The sequence below is a fragment of the Vulpes vulpes genome, chromosome 8, assembly GCF_048418805.1.
Source record: "Vulpes vulpes isolate BD-2025 chromosome 8, VulVul3, whole genome shotgun sequence".
Lineage (NCBI taxonomy): Eukaryota > Metazoa > Chordata > Mammalia > Carnivora > Canidae > Vulpes > Vulpes vulpes.
In genome coordinates, this window is record NC_132787.1 from 100662538 (window position 1) to 100679087 (window position 16550).

At 37.5% G+C, this 16550-nt stretch overlaps 1 protein-coding gene across 3 annotated transcripts in view; it reads left to right on the forward strand.

Moving 5' to 3' along the window:
- The window catches only part of NBAS (NBAS subunit of NRZ tethering complex), a 316983-nt gene that overhangs the window by 149426 nt on the left and 151007 nt on the right, over nt 1–16550 (forward strand). For all 3 annotated transcript variants that reach the window (XM_072767683.1, XM_072767684.1, XM_072767686.1), the window contains exons 29-32: nt 1390–1492; nt 5104–5333; nt 8414–8526; nt 14418–14531. In XM_072767683.1, coding sequence (XP_072623784.1) covers nt 1390–1492; nt 5104–5333; nt 8414–8526; nt 14418–14531 — 560 coding nt within the window. The remainder of the gene's footprint in view (nt 1–1389; nt 1493–5103; nt 5334–8413; nt 8527–14417; nt 14532–16550) is intronic.

The window sequence follows — 16550 nt, forward strand, 5'->3', positions numbered from 1 at the left end:
GAATTATAGCACCTTCTCTCTCCTGCTACACAATATTAGTAATCACGTGTGTAACTATAGAAACCAAAGAAATGTGTTTGTAACTTTTAGATTTGTTCATTAACATTTATTGAATACTATTTTATACCAGAAAAATGAGGGGGAATGTCTTTGCATACATTCTAGTTTTACTTAATCCTTACAGTGTACAAAATGGATACTGTAGCTCAGAGAAATTAAGAGACATATTCTGAGCCGTACAGGTAATTGAGCTTACATTTATACTTAGGAACATCTTGCTTCAATGCCTGTGTTTCATCAGAATTAATCTTTTCCATTTCTTATCACTCTCCAAGATGGGCTTTAAGTGAGGAAACTGAAATTCAGGAACATTAAGTGTTCATGATCATGCAGCTAATAAGTGACTGTTAGTGAATTTGTTAATAAAACCTCTTCTCCTGCTGCAGGAGAATCTGAACCATTAATTTTCTCTAACTCTGTAACCCTGGATACCAACATAAAGTGGTATTTGATCAACAAGACTGCGTATGCCTCATTGGTTGTGTAAACCTGATCCCTGGTTGGTAAATTGCTTCTGACCTGGTGGAACTGGAAATGAATTGGAAAACCTGATAGGAAAGCCTAAAGCATAAAAAAAGCCCCTGAGTGTGGTCCCCGTCATGCTATGAGAACTGTGCCTGTGGAATTGTTAAAACAGTTAATGGTGCTTGTGGGGCATGAGACTTCTGAGTTAGATAGGGCGGTTCCTACCACTACCCTATAAGACTTTGTCTTCTGGCACCTGGGCTGTCACCTGGGATGAGCATGACTCCTGTAGAGCTCGCGTCAGTGGACTGTTGCGAGGACTGCCAGTGGGAGGAGCCATTAGTGCCGCCCTGTTGGTGAGCCAAGGTCCCCAGCCTCTCAACTGATACCAGGGGTAGCCTCTGGTTGCCTTCTAGGTCTACACATGTAGCTGAAGTTAAAAGATTCCCTGTGAGGGATTGTAATGTGATAAAGATGGATCCGAAACCAATTCTCCTGTCTTCTGAGTACTTTTTCTGCTATATCACAGCTGCTGTATCTTACTGTGCTTTATTTTATCTTAGAAACTCACAGCTTGCTTACCTTTGCTATTATCACTTTATACTGTTCTAGTTCTGTGTCTCGGTAGCCTACAACCGAGGTGGCTTGGGCAGCATCTCTAGCATTGATGTAGACCCACTTTTCCTGTAGACCCACTTTTCCTCTGATTGAAGGAAATTCACATGAGATCATTCCTATTGATCATTTGGGAGCTGTGTGGTATATAGAATGGTGACACCAATTTTTTTTTTTTTTAACTTTTGGCCAATTGAGAGATTTCATGAATATTTTTCTTTTTCTTTTTCTCCCCCTCCTGGCCTGCAGGCAGCCTCCTGTCAGTGAGTCTCATTGGAGAATGTTGCTGCAGGACATGTTAACTATGCAGCAGAATGTTTACACCTGCCTGGATTCTGATGCTTGCTATGAGGTAACTTGATACATGGAACACATGGAAGTCCTTTTAATTTAGAAAGTTTGGTTGTTACAGTATGTTTCCTGGACACAGATGGGGTGACCATAAGTTTCTCTGTAGTATGATTGACATAGCCATGAGTTGAATAGTGCTTTATAAGTTGAACCCTAGCGCATCTTACCCTCTGCCCCCCCCCCCCCCCCCCGCCCACTCTTTGTTCACTGCAACAGTGGTCATTGGCAAGGTGATCTCAGCCAGGAAACGGACTCAACCTTGCCTCCTCTCACTTCCGTAGTCTTGGTTGTCACTAACGCCTGTTTGATTGATGTAGCTGGGAGAGAAGGTCTTTCAAATCTGTCCTATCTCAGCTAAGTTGCAATTCCTCTGAAACTGTCTCTCTACTTCCCTATTTCTAATTCACTGATTCAGAGCAGTCCTTTCATGACACTCCCTTTCTGGAAATTAATGCTTGTTCCATGCTAGCATCAGAAAGTAGCCATGCTTCTTAGCATGGCATAAAGAGGCTCAGCAGATCGAGCTTCCCTGTCTGCTCTTCCCCGTGCTACTCTCAGGTACTGGGACACCGTGTTCCCCACGCTCTACTGCTTCCATCAGCTCGGCCCTGGCTCTCCTGGCACCAGGCTGCTTCCTGGTTCTGACTCCACCGGCATTGTTCTTTGCGCCTGGATATCTGCCTCTTTCCTTTATCTACAAATTGCTGATAATTTTCAGGACTCACTTCACTAATTATGCCCTCCAGGATGTCTGCCTTTGTCCTTTCATGTAATGTGTCTCTATTATAGTCTTTCTTTTAAATGCAGTAACTGGTTTCCATGTGTGGTTTTTGCCCTTTGGTCATGAGCCCCTAGGTAGACATTATCATATTCATGTTCAGCCTCCTCTCCCCCAGTGTATATTGTAACATCCAGAACACAAAGGATACTTCAGAAATGGCTGCTAATTGACGTAGGAATGTAACCCAGGGGGGTTGAATTCTTTGGGAAGGTATGTGCCTAATCACCAAATTACTCCTAGTTCATGTGGAAAAATGATCCAGCTGACCCATTTTTAATGAGATATAATTTAAAAGTAGGTTTCCATTTTGAGTTTTTCTGTCAATAAGCCAAACATGAAATTGTATAGACTCTTTCTTGTGTTGCTCTGCTCTGACATTGCCAAGTGTGACCTGTTGATAAAATGAGTTATAAGAACAGGTCTCTATTTTGTGAAATTGGTTGGTATTTTTATTCAAGGTAATTTTAACAAAAGAGTGCTAATACAGACTGTTGAGAATTGGTTTTATATTTGAACTTCAGGTTTTTAAATGCTTGAATGAGTGTGAAGTTTACATTGATGATTATAGTCTGACGCCGTGTACATACAACTGCCAGTAGCTTCCCCTTTTGTATCTGAAGTACAACTTGAATTCCAATTCCGGGAGAAAAATCTATATTCACATGGGCTCCAAAACCTAACCACCATTTATATGTCTGCAGTAGTCTTTTTTTTTTTTAATTTTTATTATTATTATTTATTTATGATAGTTACAGAGAGAATGAGAGAGAGGCAGAGACACACAGGCAGAGGGAGAAGCAGGCTCCATGCACCGGGAGCCCGACGTGGGATTCGATCCCGGGTCTCCAGGATCGCGCCCTGGGCCAAAGGCAGGCGCCGAACCGCTGCACCACCCAGGGATCCCTGCAGTAGTCTTTTTAAGCTGGAATGGCATTAGTTTGCTCTTTTTCTGTTTCTGGTTCTGATTGGAAAATTGGCAATAAATATACTCAAACTAGCTCATAATAACTTGACATATTAAATTGTTTTTGTTTTATTTAACACCTTTTTATTAGGCTTTGATATTTTAATTTCTGGCTATTGGCCTCTCTCCTTTGAGAAAACATTTGAAAACATAATAGCTTGAAATGGCTATAGAGGAAGGTAATAGGGATTTGGCAAACTTAAAATTTAAATATTTACCTTTTTAGTTATACTATATTGTCTTACTGACTTTTGGCTATTATATTCAGGGTTGCTATCTTGTAAAATAATTTGAAAGCTCAGTGATACAATTTTGAAAAAGTTAAAGATTTAGTTATAGGATGTAGAGCAGAAATCATTTTAGCAAAACCTTAAATTTTAGAGTGAGTTGTATTTTTCAACTGGACATTAATCCTTTATGGCTTACTTGAATAAACCAAAGGATTAGAGAAACTGTTATATCTAAGTCATTTGGATCACTTGGAGTAAGCTCTTTTCACCTGTCAGATATAAATGATCAGGGTTGCTCATTAGTAATTTGCTTTTTGTTACAATAGGTATTTTGTAGCACATCCCTTGTAGATGTTAGTAATTTTGTCCTTGTCATTTTAATAAAGCCCTGTCTAAAAATACTGCCTTTCCCAGAAACGTAGAAACAAGTGAAAATAAGGAGATCCTATGAAAATTGGGTAGTCTTAATTGTAAGAAAACTCTTGAATCTCCATGAAATCTGCTTTTTTTTCATCTCTTATTTCTATTTCTGTGTTATCCTCATCCAGCTGGGGCCTAATACGGGAGAACATTCTTGGGAAGTTTTTATGCTAATTATATATTGACATTATTAGTATAGATTTAAAGAGATCTCTTTAGGACTTCTCTGGACTAAGTAATAAATAATATCAATTACACAATAAATTTTATGTTAATTGATGCTATTATTTGCCTAGTAGAATACAGTGATATTTACATGAATACCTTCCATTAGTGGCTTTTTCTTGTTTTATTTAAATAGTTTTTAGTCTGCAGATTGGAAAAAAATAAAAATCAACATTACTTTTATAGCTTGACTATTTAGCTTGTGAGACTGAATTTAGATGCTTTAAGCATTTATAAATTATATCTGTGATATTCAAAGATTTTCTTTTAAAAAATTGAACTGCTTGTTATAAATTGTTTAAGCAGAGTGGGACCTATTGAGTATGGGACAGTATGTCTAAAGAATCCTGTTTTTAATGAATGTGAATTTCTGAGATCTTACTCAGACTTCATTGTAAGTCTTTAAGATACAGTTGATCCTTGAACAACATGTGTTCAGACCACAGAAGTCTACTTATATGTGGGTTTGTTTGTTTGATAAGTACAGTACTAAAATGTATTTTCTGTTCCTTATGATTTTAATATTTTCTCCAGCTTATCTTATTGTGGGAATACAGTTATAGAATACAGTAAATACAAAATAATGTGTTAATTGCTGTCCATAATATCAGTGAGGCTCCTGGTCAATGGTAGGCTATTGGTAGTTAAGTTTTGGGGGAGTCAAAAATTATATGGGGATTTTTGACTCCAGGGTAGTTCACCTCTAAATCCCCTGTTGTTCAAGGATCACCTATATTATGCTTCATATTAGTTCCATTAAATTATTTCTTCATTCTAATAGATGAATCTCTTTTATTGAGATGAAATTCACATACCCAAATTAACCACTTGAAGTGTACTTCATTGTCATTTAGCGCATTTACAGTGTTGTGTAACTGCCACCGATAGGATGGATGTATTTTTAATTTATTTCATTTGGATATCAGAGTCCTCATTTTGTTGAAAACTGAATCTGGCCTCTTTAACTAATTAAAATTTCTTCTTTTTCCCAGATATTTACAGAAAGCCTTTTGTGTTCCAGCCGCCTTGAAAATATCCACTTAGCTGGGCAGATGATGCACTGCAGCGCTTGTTCAATAAATCCACCAGCTAGTGGAGCCCATAAAGGGAAAACCCAGTACAGGGTCAGTTATGAAAGAAGTATCGACTTGGTTTTGGCTGCAAGCAGAGAGTACTTTAATTCTTCCACCAACCTCACGGATAGCTGCATGGATCTGGCCAGGTAGAGGAATTCTGTATTCTTCCCTGAGAGGGAGGGAACAAGTCCGAATACACAGACTCCATTGTGGGTTTTATTTTTTCCTTTACAAAATATATTGACACAAGTACGAATTGACTACACTGTGTGGGGCACAGTTATTTATTGTTAGAATACAGAAAGAAAATGACGTTATGAATATTCATCAACTTTCTCGTGACCCTTTTTCTCAGCATGCCTTCCCAGTCTTTCTTGATGATTATCTGTAAGATTATACATTGCTTCTGTTAGAAAAGGTTCATGAGCTAGTCTGCAGATTCAAGTTCTGGAAATTTTTAGCACACTGAGGCAACGGCTGTGTGTTTTACATGACTCGTGCTCTGTTTGAGGATGAGGGACCTGATGAGATGATAAAACTCTTGAGGTCCCTTCCAGGTGGAAATTTATGGACTGTGAATTCAGTTCCTCTTTTGGCCTGTTGTCCTGGAAGTTTAAGGTTGGTCTTTTAACTGTTGATTCTTTTTTTTTTTTAAGATTTATTTATTTGAGAGAGAGAGAGAACATTGAGTGCAGGTGTGGGGGGAGGGACAGGGGGCTAGAGAATCTTAAGCAGACTTCCAGCTGAGCACAGAGCCAGACTCAACCCCAGGACCCCAAGCTCATGCCTGAGCTGAAACCAAGAATCGGTTTCTTGATTAAGCCACCCAGGTGCCCCTTTTTACTATTGATTCTTAGGAGCTTTTTGCGCATAAAAGGACATATGCCCTTTGCCTCTCTCACATGTTTAAACCACACTGTCAAAAGTTTTTATATGTAGGATTTATCTTTCAAATTGCTATTCAAAATCTAAAGATTTTAATTGTTATTTATTTTTTTTTTATAATTCCTGTCTTGTGTGTCATCCTTTGAAAGACCTTTAATTCCCTTTTAAATCCTGTCCTAAAATTTTTACATTGAAATTTTAGGCCCGTTTGGAATTTATTTTGATGTAATGATGGTGGTAGCTATTTAGGTTTATTTTTTCCTCCCGAATGACTAGCGGCTAAAAGCTTAAAGGAAACTTTTTTCCCCCAGTGATATCTTATTACAGAGAGAACCATGTTTTCTTAAACCATGTTATTGAACTTGACAGAGTTGTTAAAAATAGTAAAATTTTTTTTCTTCCCTCCTAAGGGATTGTATTTCTATTACAGATGATGAAAATATCAAATAGAATAGCTTTTGAAACTGGGAGTCGTGTTTGACCTAAATCTTTTTGGCAGGTGTTCTCACAGATCATTTTAAAATCTACACTTCCAATATTTCCCTTTTTCCTCCCACAAGGACATGCTTTAATTTGGAAAAATTATTGTATGTGTATAAGGTGACACCAGACTGATGATGACCTGTGAGCCTGCATATATTTAAATGTTCACAGTTATATTTAATATAGAAAACAGCCCATACATTCTTATCAATGAAACTATTATGAACTAGTTTTTTTTAATTGAAGAAGTAATATGTCTACAAGATAAAAATATTCAACAATACAAAGAAGGATATGTTTTACAATAATTCACTCTTTTATTCCCATTCCTCTAACTTTATCCCTCAGCTATCTTTTTAAGTCATTTTCCTGTGTACCCTTCCAAAATACTTTCTTAGATGTCAGCCTCTTCTTTCTTAAGTCACAAATGAGTGCTTACTACTTGTACATACCTTTCTGTATCTCATTATTTTCACTTATGGTCTATACTGAAGGTTTTTTCATGAGTGCATATAGGCTTGATCCATTCTCTTTTGATGGTTGTAGAATATCCCATTGTTTGACTTTCTAAAGAACTTAATTAATTCATGATAAAAATGCATTCTCTTGTATTTTATTCATTTATTTATGTAAAAGATTTTGTTTATTCATGAGAGACAGAGAAAGAGAGAGAGGCAGAGACACAAGGCAGAGGGAGAAAACAGGCTCCATGGAGGGAGCCTGACGTGGGACTCCATCCGGGGTCTCCAGGATCACGCCCTGGGCTGAAGGCGGTGCTAAACCACTGAGCCACCCAGGCTGTCCCAACATTCTCTTGTATTTTAAAAACACTATGCTGTGGTAGTGAACATCTCTAATTATGTGTGGGCATGTGTGAGCCTATCTGCCGTACAAATTGCTAGAAATGGGACTTCGTGGGTTCTAAGGTAGTGCAGTAGAATTTTGGTAGATACTGCACGTAGGCTCCGTTGCTTGTTACATTTGAATCAGCAGTATATGTTAGGGTTCATCTTGTTTAAATTTTACACTCTTGCAAGCAAGGTAAGCCTACATCCATCACTCAGTCATACAGATGTATCCTGGGGCAAAGGGATCTTCATCAGATGAGCCTTGATTTTAGCACCGTTAGCCCTTCCTGGCCCAATCTCTGCCTCTCTTTAGTCTTGTGTCCCAGTGTTCCTCCACATGCATCTTTCAGGAAGTTAAGTTTATTTGTTAATGAAAAGATTCCTGAAGTACACTTGGTCTGAATTTTTACAAATGTGTTTATAAAGTATTCCACAGGTGTCACAGATTCTTAGTTTAGCAAAGTCACTTTCTTCTGTCTTCATCTCAGCACTGCATGACCAATGGACTCTTCCTTATGATCAGAAAAACATCCTGTGCAATGTCTCAGGTTATCCTTTTTTCCTTTGGGAGTCAAAATTGTCACCAAAACGAGATATTTGTTTTTCCTATAAGAATACTAGAAATTATCTGAACCCTGTCTCCTTTTTTAAACCTTTCTCATATGATTATTACCTTTGGAGTCAGCAGTAAAAAGAGCATTGAAGGCAGAGTTAATGTATTTAGCTTCATACTGTGATGCCATTCCCTACTATCAGTGTGACCCTGGAAGATCACTTCACCTCCCTGAGCTTCAATTTTGGCTTCCTTAGGAAGCAGGTGATGCTATTTGCCTATCACACAAGGCTTGCTATGAGGATTAAGTAAGATAACAGAAAGCATTTAGTAGAATTCCTGGAATATAGGAGGTTTTTGATAAATATGTGTTGGATCTCATGTTGAATACAGAAAGGCAACTTAGCCAAACATATGTTACTTCTTATTTTTAAAAAACTGATCTTTCTTCCCCTAGGTGCTGCTTACAGCTGATAACCGATAGACCTGCTGCCATTCAGGAGGAACTAGATCTTATCCAAGCCCTTGGATGTCTTGAAGAATTTGGAGTAAAGATCCTGCCTCTGCAAGGTGAGTTTTTTTATTTAGTGTTGCATTATTAATATTAACCTATTTAGCATTGAATCACTAGTGTAGTTCCTTTGTAGGTTTTGGAACTAAAGAATACTTTTGGTCACTTAATCCATTCACAGTAGATCCTACCCTCTGCCCCATTTTTCAAAGGAAATCTTAAGTGGACATCTGAAAGAAAAAATAAAGCTGACATTTTATCATAAATTTATTTTGCAAGTTCTCAGTTATGTCACTAAAAGGAATAATATATCAGTAACAGCAGCGAGGCTATTGGATAAAAACAAATGGGGGGTTATGGGTTAGAGTTTCAGATCTCCCATCAGTTTTGATGTAGTTTATTTTTGTATTTTGTTTCAGTTGTATAGATTTTGTAGTAGCAGTACATGATAATAGTTTATTTTTTTATACTTACTACAGAATATTCTTTAAGTGGATACTATTTTTTTTAAAAGGGGAAATGACAGGAAGTTCTTGTTTAGAGTTTAATTACTAATGATATCTTAACAGTGTTCAAGTTCTTCTACTGAAATGGTCAAGTCCTGTAAATACCACCTCAGATAAGCATGCTGATATGCAGTCACTTGTCATTACTGCTTTGTGCTGTGAGGACAGTGTGTGTCTCCTGGTGTCCTGAACCTCATCTGACACGTGGGCAGTAGACTTCCTTTTGCCTTGAACTCTGGGCCTCGGTGCCCAAAATGAAATGGGTAGCTTGGTTACTACCAGTATGCTTGGTGCCTCCCACATTATCTCTTTTTTTCATTCTTAACCATGGAAGTGTTTGGAATTCGGATTTAAGGAAGGTATATCCAAATTCTTTCCATCTCTGGTTTTTGACAAATCTTCACTGGAATTGTCTCTGTCTCTTCTTTTTTTAAAAACTCCTGGTACTTCTTGACAATGGAATCCTGTTACAGGTTGTTACAGGTTCCTTGATGTCTTTGTCTTGTGTTTTTGAGGGTTCTGAGTCAGATGGATCTTAGGGGATATAAGTCAGTAGAGACATTCTCATGTTTTCATGTGGGTTTCCACTGTAGTTTTACTAAAAAGTAAAGTTCTGCTTATCAGATAAATTTATTAGACTTATACAAGGTATTGTTTTTGTTACCTTGAATATCATTGGAAATAATTTCTACAAGATTATACATATCCTGTAGCATCTTAAACAAGTATATTTAAGGAGATTGTTAAGTCATTGGAAAATTCTGTTTAGTTGTATTGCTCCTGGAATGTTTCAAAGCTTTTTAAAATTATGAAGATAAATCAGTTACTAAAAATATTTTCATTTTATTCTCAAGTGCCTTAAATCATGAACTGTCTCCCTTGAAGCGCTTACATTTTCAGTTGAAGTGTTTAGTGACTTGGAGTCTAGAGCACTATGAAACTTTTGCCCTTCTTGTATCTCTTATAAAGCCAACTCCTTTTAGCTTCGACTCTGTGTATATGTGTGTATTTTAGCTACTGATTTAATCCAGAAAGATTGATGTAATACAAAGAAACTTATTGCAGTCCCCCAAATGCTAATGAATTATTTCAGTTGACTTGAAATAATAAATTGAGCTCTAATTTTCTCTGGTGCTCAGTTAGCAATATTTTTCCTGGCAGCATTTACACATCATCTGATGGGCTTGAAAGTCTGCAACCAAACCTGCTATCCTGCTGTTACTTCTGAGAAATTTCATGACTGAAGGGTGTTTTAAGAAAGATATTTGCTTTCATGTCTTGACAGCTTTCCAGCTTGATATATTGATTTAGAGTGTCCTATTAGAATGAATGTCAGAAAATCTTCTGTATGTGGAGAATGGGATATTGCCTTTGTATCCTGTTTATTGTGTTTATACCATAGATAGAATTCAGTTTTAAGCTGCTTTTGTATTCACTGGGAATACTGGACAAAGTAACTTGATGTTTAAATGTTATTGTCCAGGGATTTTTATAGTGTATGTTGTTCATTTTGTCACTCTGCCTTGTTTTAAAGCCTTCTTTGCTTATACTTGAGGAGTTGCTACCAAGTGAAGGCTAGTGGTACTAGCTTTGTTATAATTAAAGAGTTAATAGAAAACAGGAACAGAAATACATGAAACTGATTTCATGTGTTTGAATCTCCTGCAAGGTGTCTGTGTGTGTGTGTGCCTGTGTGTGCTTTTCCCCATAATTTGGGTGTTTACATTTTGTGTAAATTATTCTTCTTATTCACATGAGCAGAGTTAGGAAGTTTTGGCTGTCTCTCATGCTCTTCCTGTAACTGGGTAAGTCCTTTTGCCAGTCTCAGCATTGAGGGTAAAGCCAGCCTAGAGCCATTTACCACTGGGTAACTGACAGGTATCTGACCTTGTTTTTTGTTTAAGTTTTCTCATTTACAAAATAGGGATACGGATGAGCACCTTCTAGAATCACTTGGGAAGCTTACAGCCATATGTCTATAGTTCTTGTGACGTTGCAAGAGCTCTGCAGTCAGTTGTCACCTGTCACTTTTTTACTTCGCACAGAGGTTCTGGTTTCTAACTGGTGGTGGAATTTTGCATCTCCTACCTGCTTCATTCTTCCTCTCCTCTTGCTCCTCCTTCTATGCTGCTTTCCTTCCATTCAGAATCCACTCAGTTAACTGCTTACCCTATTCCAGACTCCAAAATGATGAAGGGAATAAGGCCTACTTCCTGACACTGTTGAATAGAGTCTAAATTCTGATTCTGCCCCTGTAAGCTGTGTGACCTGTGCCACCTTCATGTTTTTGAACTTCACCTTCCTCAGATGGAGGTGATAACAAAATATTCCCTAGAAGGACTAGGAAGTTATATCTTGAAACACTGAAAATTTGTACATGAGAGGATCCCAAACTTCATAAGCATTTTTGTGAATATGTCAGTAGCAGTAGTAATAGCAATAACAAACATATATTCAGTTATTTTTATGTTCTAAGTATATTTATAGACATTTATTCCCCAAAATACCTTATGAAGTTATTGTTTCTAACTTCCGATAATGAAATCACAGTTCAGGGGGTTAAATAGCTTGCTTAGGGTCACACAGTAAGAGGTGGTGCTGGAATTCAAACCTGCATTTGTAAGCAGTAGAGATGAAACTGTATGGAAGTAAAGGATTTGAGAAGGACACTCGGGTGTTCTCATTTATCAGCTAAGTGACCGCTGACTTCCTTACCTGTACAATTCAGATTTATAATTCAGCAGTGTTTTTGTATACTTTCGATGCCATTCACTGTCTGTGCTTCATATAAGGTTGTGATAAGTTTGTGTTTGGCATGTGTGTAGCTGGTCAGTAAATGCTGTTTTATGCATTTATTGTGTGTCTGTGTGCATTATAGTTTTTTTTTTCCCCTAACACTGGATATATATTTGTGAGATCCCACAGGAAAGTGAGAGGTCTTCAGCTATTAAAAGATGCATACAAGCATATCCATATTATTAGTTCCATTTGAAAAGGAATTTTAGGTGTAAAATACCCCTTTCCTTCATAGAAATATAATATCTAAGGCTAGAATTTACCCGAGAAATCACATTTGAAATATAATTTAGCATATACTACAATAAGCAGTAAAAGAGAATTGATACAGTGATTGTCCAGAGGCTCAAATAATAAAGACATTTGAATATGGCAACTGCACTCTATTAGAATCCCACTTTCCAAATTTACTTAATGTACTTGAAATATTAGTAGTTATGTCTTGCTTAGGGCTAGAATCAGACAAAGAACCAAACTTAGAACATTAGAGAAAATGAGGATCAGTTGCTATATATAGTTCCAGTTTTCTACTCTGATTTTATTGAGCTAGAAAAAGAATGGCGATAGTAAGGAAATTCATTTACTAGAGTTATTAAAACCAAAGTTTCTCTAATTCATCAAATATGGATATAAAAGCATCTATGAAAACCTCAGGTATGTGGAGTAATGATGAGATCTATGATGGGTGTTGTTTTGAAAATCAAATTAGAAACCTGCAGAAAGTACCTTTCTCATAGTAATTGAATCTGGAATATCGAAGTGGTACTACACAATTTCATAAAATACATACAAGGAGAAAACCTCGTAAAATAGTAGCAGATGTTGAAGAAAGAAACTCCAATTTTTTGATTGAAAATTTGATCTGAAATATGCTGTATCAGTTAATTTTTGCTAGGCTGTGCTATCGTAGGAATCGCTAGAGCCTCAATGATGTCATAGCAAGTTGATTTCTTGCTCACAGGCATTTCTGTAGTACTGCTTCATGGGATGGCATTCTCATAGGAGGGGTGAAGATCATTAGTGGGATTCCATGGTGACTCTTAAGAAACATTGGTTCAGAAATGGCATATGTCACTTCCACTTACATTTCATTGCCCAAGAAATAACATGGCCAAGCTTAACGTTAGTCAGGTGAGTATTTGGGATACAAATAATTATAGTGGATACTGGCAACAATAATCCAGTCTCCTGAAGTTAGACTTAGATGTAGATGTTGGCTCTTATGATGAAGTAAGTAACTGAAGTCTACATCTACTATCTTATGTTTTATAGTAAAGGCTGCAAAGGATTAGTGTACTAGCAGGTGCATAAATATCCATCTTAAAATAACCCAATGCACACTGAAGTATTTAGGAATAAAAGGATAGGATATATGCGACTTCTTCTTGAATAGTTCAGAAAAAATAGATGTGTGTGTTTGTATGTGTACTTGTGTGTGTACATATGTGTGAGAAGGGAGGGCTCACATGTATGATTGTACATGTGCGTGTGTAAATGGAGCGAATTATTAATAATTGATTATTCTTGGCAAAAAGTATATACTTCTTTGTACCATTCTGCCAAGCTATCTGTAAGCTTGAAATTAAATCATTATGCAAACTTAAAAGAGCCCATTCCAAAGAAAAACTACCACTCTCCTTAATCTCCTCAACCCCTGGGCCCTCTGCCCCCTGTAAGAAGATTTGGGAGAACACAGAATATATGGGAGATAGCCATGGATTTGGGAATCGATAAAGGAATGAAGGCTTGAAAAACATTTAATGGGCTGGGTTGAATTCTGGTTCCATCACTTTTTCGGTGACCTTTCTGTACTTTGTTTCTCTGAAGATGATAGCGCCTGCCTTGTGCAGGATTAATATCTGTAAATCACTGACAATAGTGCCTGGGACATAGGTCATATTCATTTTATGTCAGCTACTATCATTAGAGTTGCTACTATTTTATTTATGGGGGCCCAGCCACCCAGGTAGTGCCATGCTTCTTAAATGTTGACTCCTTTCCCTTAAATAAATAATCACTTCTGCCCAGCATGTATGGAATAATTTTTACTGAAGTTTTTTTAATTCTCCTTTTATTTTAAGTGTCCTTAATTACCTCATAGTGTGAATTGGTACGATCAGACTTGTTTTATTTTCCTAATATCTGGCTTAAGTGAGAAGATTGGACCTGTTTGGAGAAAGGTTTAGAAAGGTTTACTAAATTAGAACAGTGAGCAGTTTGAAGATTGGGATGATGAAGTAGAGGTAGAAAATGCGTATTTGGAACATGGAATGGATTTTGGGGTGGGGGGACGTAAAGTAAATGGGGGCACTGGTGTAATAGGAAGTATGTGAAGTCTTCAAATACAAATACTGAGTTGTTTAAAACTTTCCCTAGGGCCTTACATGGCATTTGAAAAGGAGACACTTTTTTCTTAGCTTCCCAATGCCAGTGCATTTGCTGCTTCAGAAGTTTGGTGACAAAAGGTCCTAGTAGTACCTTATTTATTCAGAAGCAACAATAATTTTAACTTCTTAAAAGTAATTGTATCTTACTTCTTTTTGATCTGCAGGCTAACAGTTTTCATTGTTTTTCTTACCTAAACTTGGACGGTCCTGATGCTCTTCCGTGATGTTCCTAGTTACAAGTCTTTAGTCTTTGTTTTGTAGTGCGATTGCGCGGTGATCGGATCAGCCTCATCAAGGAGTGTATTTGCCAATCCCCTACCTGCTACAAACAGTCTGCCAAGCTTCTGGGCCTTGCTGAGTTGCTGAGGGTAGCAGGTAAGTTTTGAATGCTGGATTGCAGAGTAAGGTTTCCGCGTTATTCTTGACATCCTCCTGGGCAAACATCAGAATATATGCTTGCAGGTGTCAGAGTGCCACTCTCGAATAAGGATTTATCTTTTCTTCAAAGATCACCATGTTATAAAAATATATACCCATACTGAGCTGCTGTCCATCTGCCCTTTAACGAGGATGGGCTCATTCAGGATGCTAGGAGATGCTTGTGAGGTCAGGAGTAGAAGCCGGGATTAGCCTTTATAACCAAAAAGCTTAAATATAGAGCAAGTCAGCCTTACCTGATTACCTTCGGTGTCCACATTTGGCATGATGTTTTTGAACTTGAGCAATTTCCTAGAAAAATTTGTGCATTTACTATTTGGTGGGTTTTTCACACAGGTGATTATATTTCATCTATTAAATGGTAATGACGATGGTATTTTTCTCATTTTACAAGGGAGATTGGAGATCAGAGACGTTCAGTATCTTGCACAGCAGGGTTAGATAGCAGACTCTGGCTTCCAAGGAATGTCTTTCTGACTCTGCCTTTCATGCTGCTTTCACCACACTGTTCTGCTTACCAGAGTCCCTTATAATTTTCTTTTGTATTTTTGACTTAACACATATCTCTACAAGAAAATTTGTTGGCCAGATGTTTTATAAACTATGGTTTGAAGTTAAGCTTTTCCAAACCACATATGATAGGCTCCAAAATAAGTGGGATTTCTGTTTATATTTTGAACTTTAATATATATATATATATATATATATATATATATATATATATTTTTTTTTTTTTAGTGTATTAGAGGACTGCATTTATTAATGTTTTTAAATCTTAATGTAGATGACTCATTCATAGTTTTAGTAAATTTTTCTGTGTCAGTTGTCCTTTTCTAGTCTGTCTGAAAGCAGAGCATTAACATCTTTACCATGGGCCCGTTGCAGCTTTGGAACCCACCACCCATCATGAGGCATCTTGGATGATGGGGGAGAAATTGGATGTAGGTCAGAAGACTGCTTCAGTCCTGACTGTCCTGTATGCTTGCAAAGTGACTTTCAGTCTAGTTTTAGTCTCTGGAAAATGGGAATGATACTCCCTGGCTTCAGCTCCCACATTTACAAGACAGCAGCACCTGCCCCCCCCCACACACACACCTGCAGATGAGTTAATACCTATAAAAGCTCCTTGTAGGGGCATCTGGGTTGCTCAGTGGTTGAGCATCGCCTTTGGCTCAGTTGTGATCCTGGGGGTATGGATTGAGTCGCACATGGATCTCCCTGCAGGGAGCCTGCTTCTCCCTCTGCCTATGTCTCTGTCTCTGTGTCTCTCATGAATAAATAAATGAAAAAAAAATTTTAAAGCACCTTGTAAACTTTGAAACACTTTGATCAGGGAGGATTTTCATAAGGAAATATCACAGAAAGTAATGAAACAGCTCAGGGATGCTGTGAGCATTTTTTACATACATATGGAGACTTAATTTCCATTTTTGTTGACAAAATGTTGACAGAACAGTGTCATGTTGACATGGAAATAGGAATATCAGTGATCTTGGTAAATTGTAGGAATTTTTAATAGGATTAACAACATTTCAGCCCCCTTCTCTACTCTTTTTATATATTAGCTCTTTGATGATGCACAAGAGCCTCTTGTTAGCTACATTTTACAGATGAGGAAATGGAAGCTGAGACAGGTGAGGTAGTATCATTGTGCTGGGTACTTTAGATACAAGGTTGTGGTACACACAGCTTCTGCCCTCTGGAAACTCAGAATCTTAGAGGGCTGAGGAAGCAGATGATTATGCTGTAGCACAGGACAGCATGTGTACCTGGCTTCTGCATACAGGTGTTATAGAGTTTGGAAGAAAGGAAATGCTAATATCTTGCCTTGCCAGGAGCTTAATTAAGATCCCTTAATTAAGAAAGGGATCACAAGGCTGGTGACACTTGCCAGAGCCTTGTAGGGCATTCTAGTTATCTATTGCTGCTTTATAAACCACCTTCAAGATTTAGTGA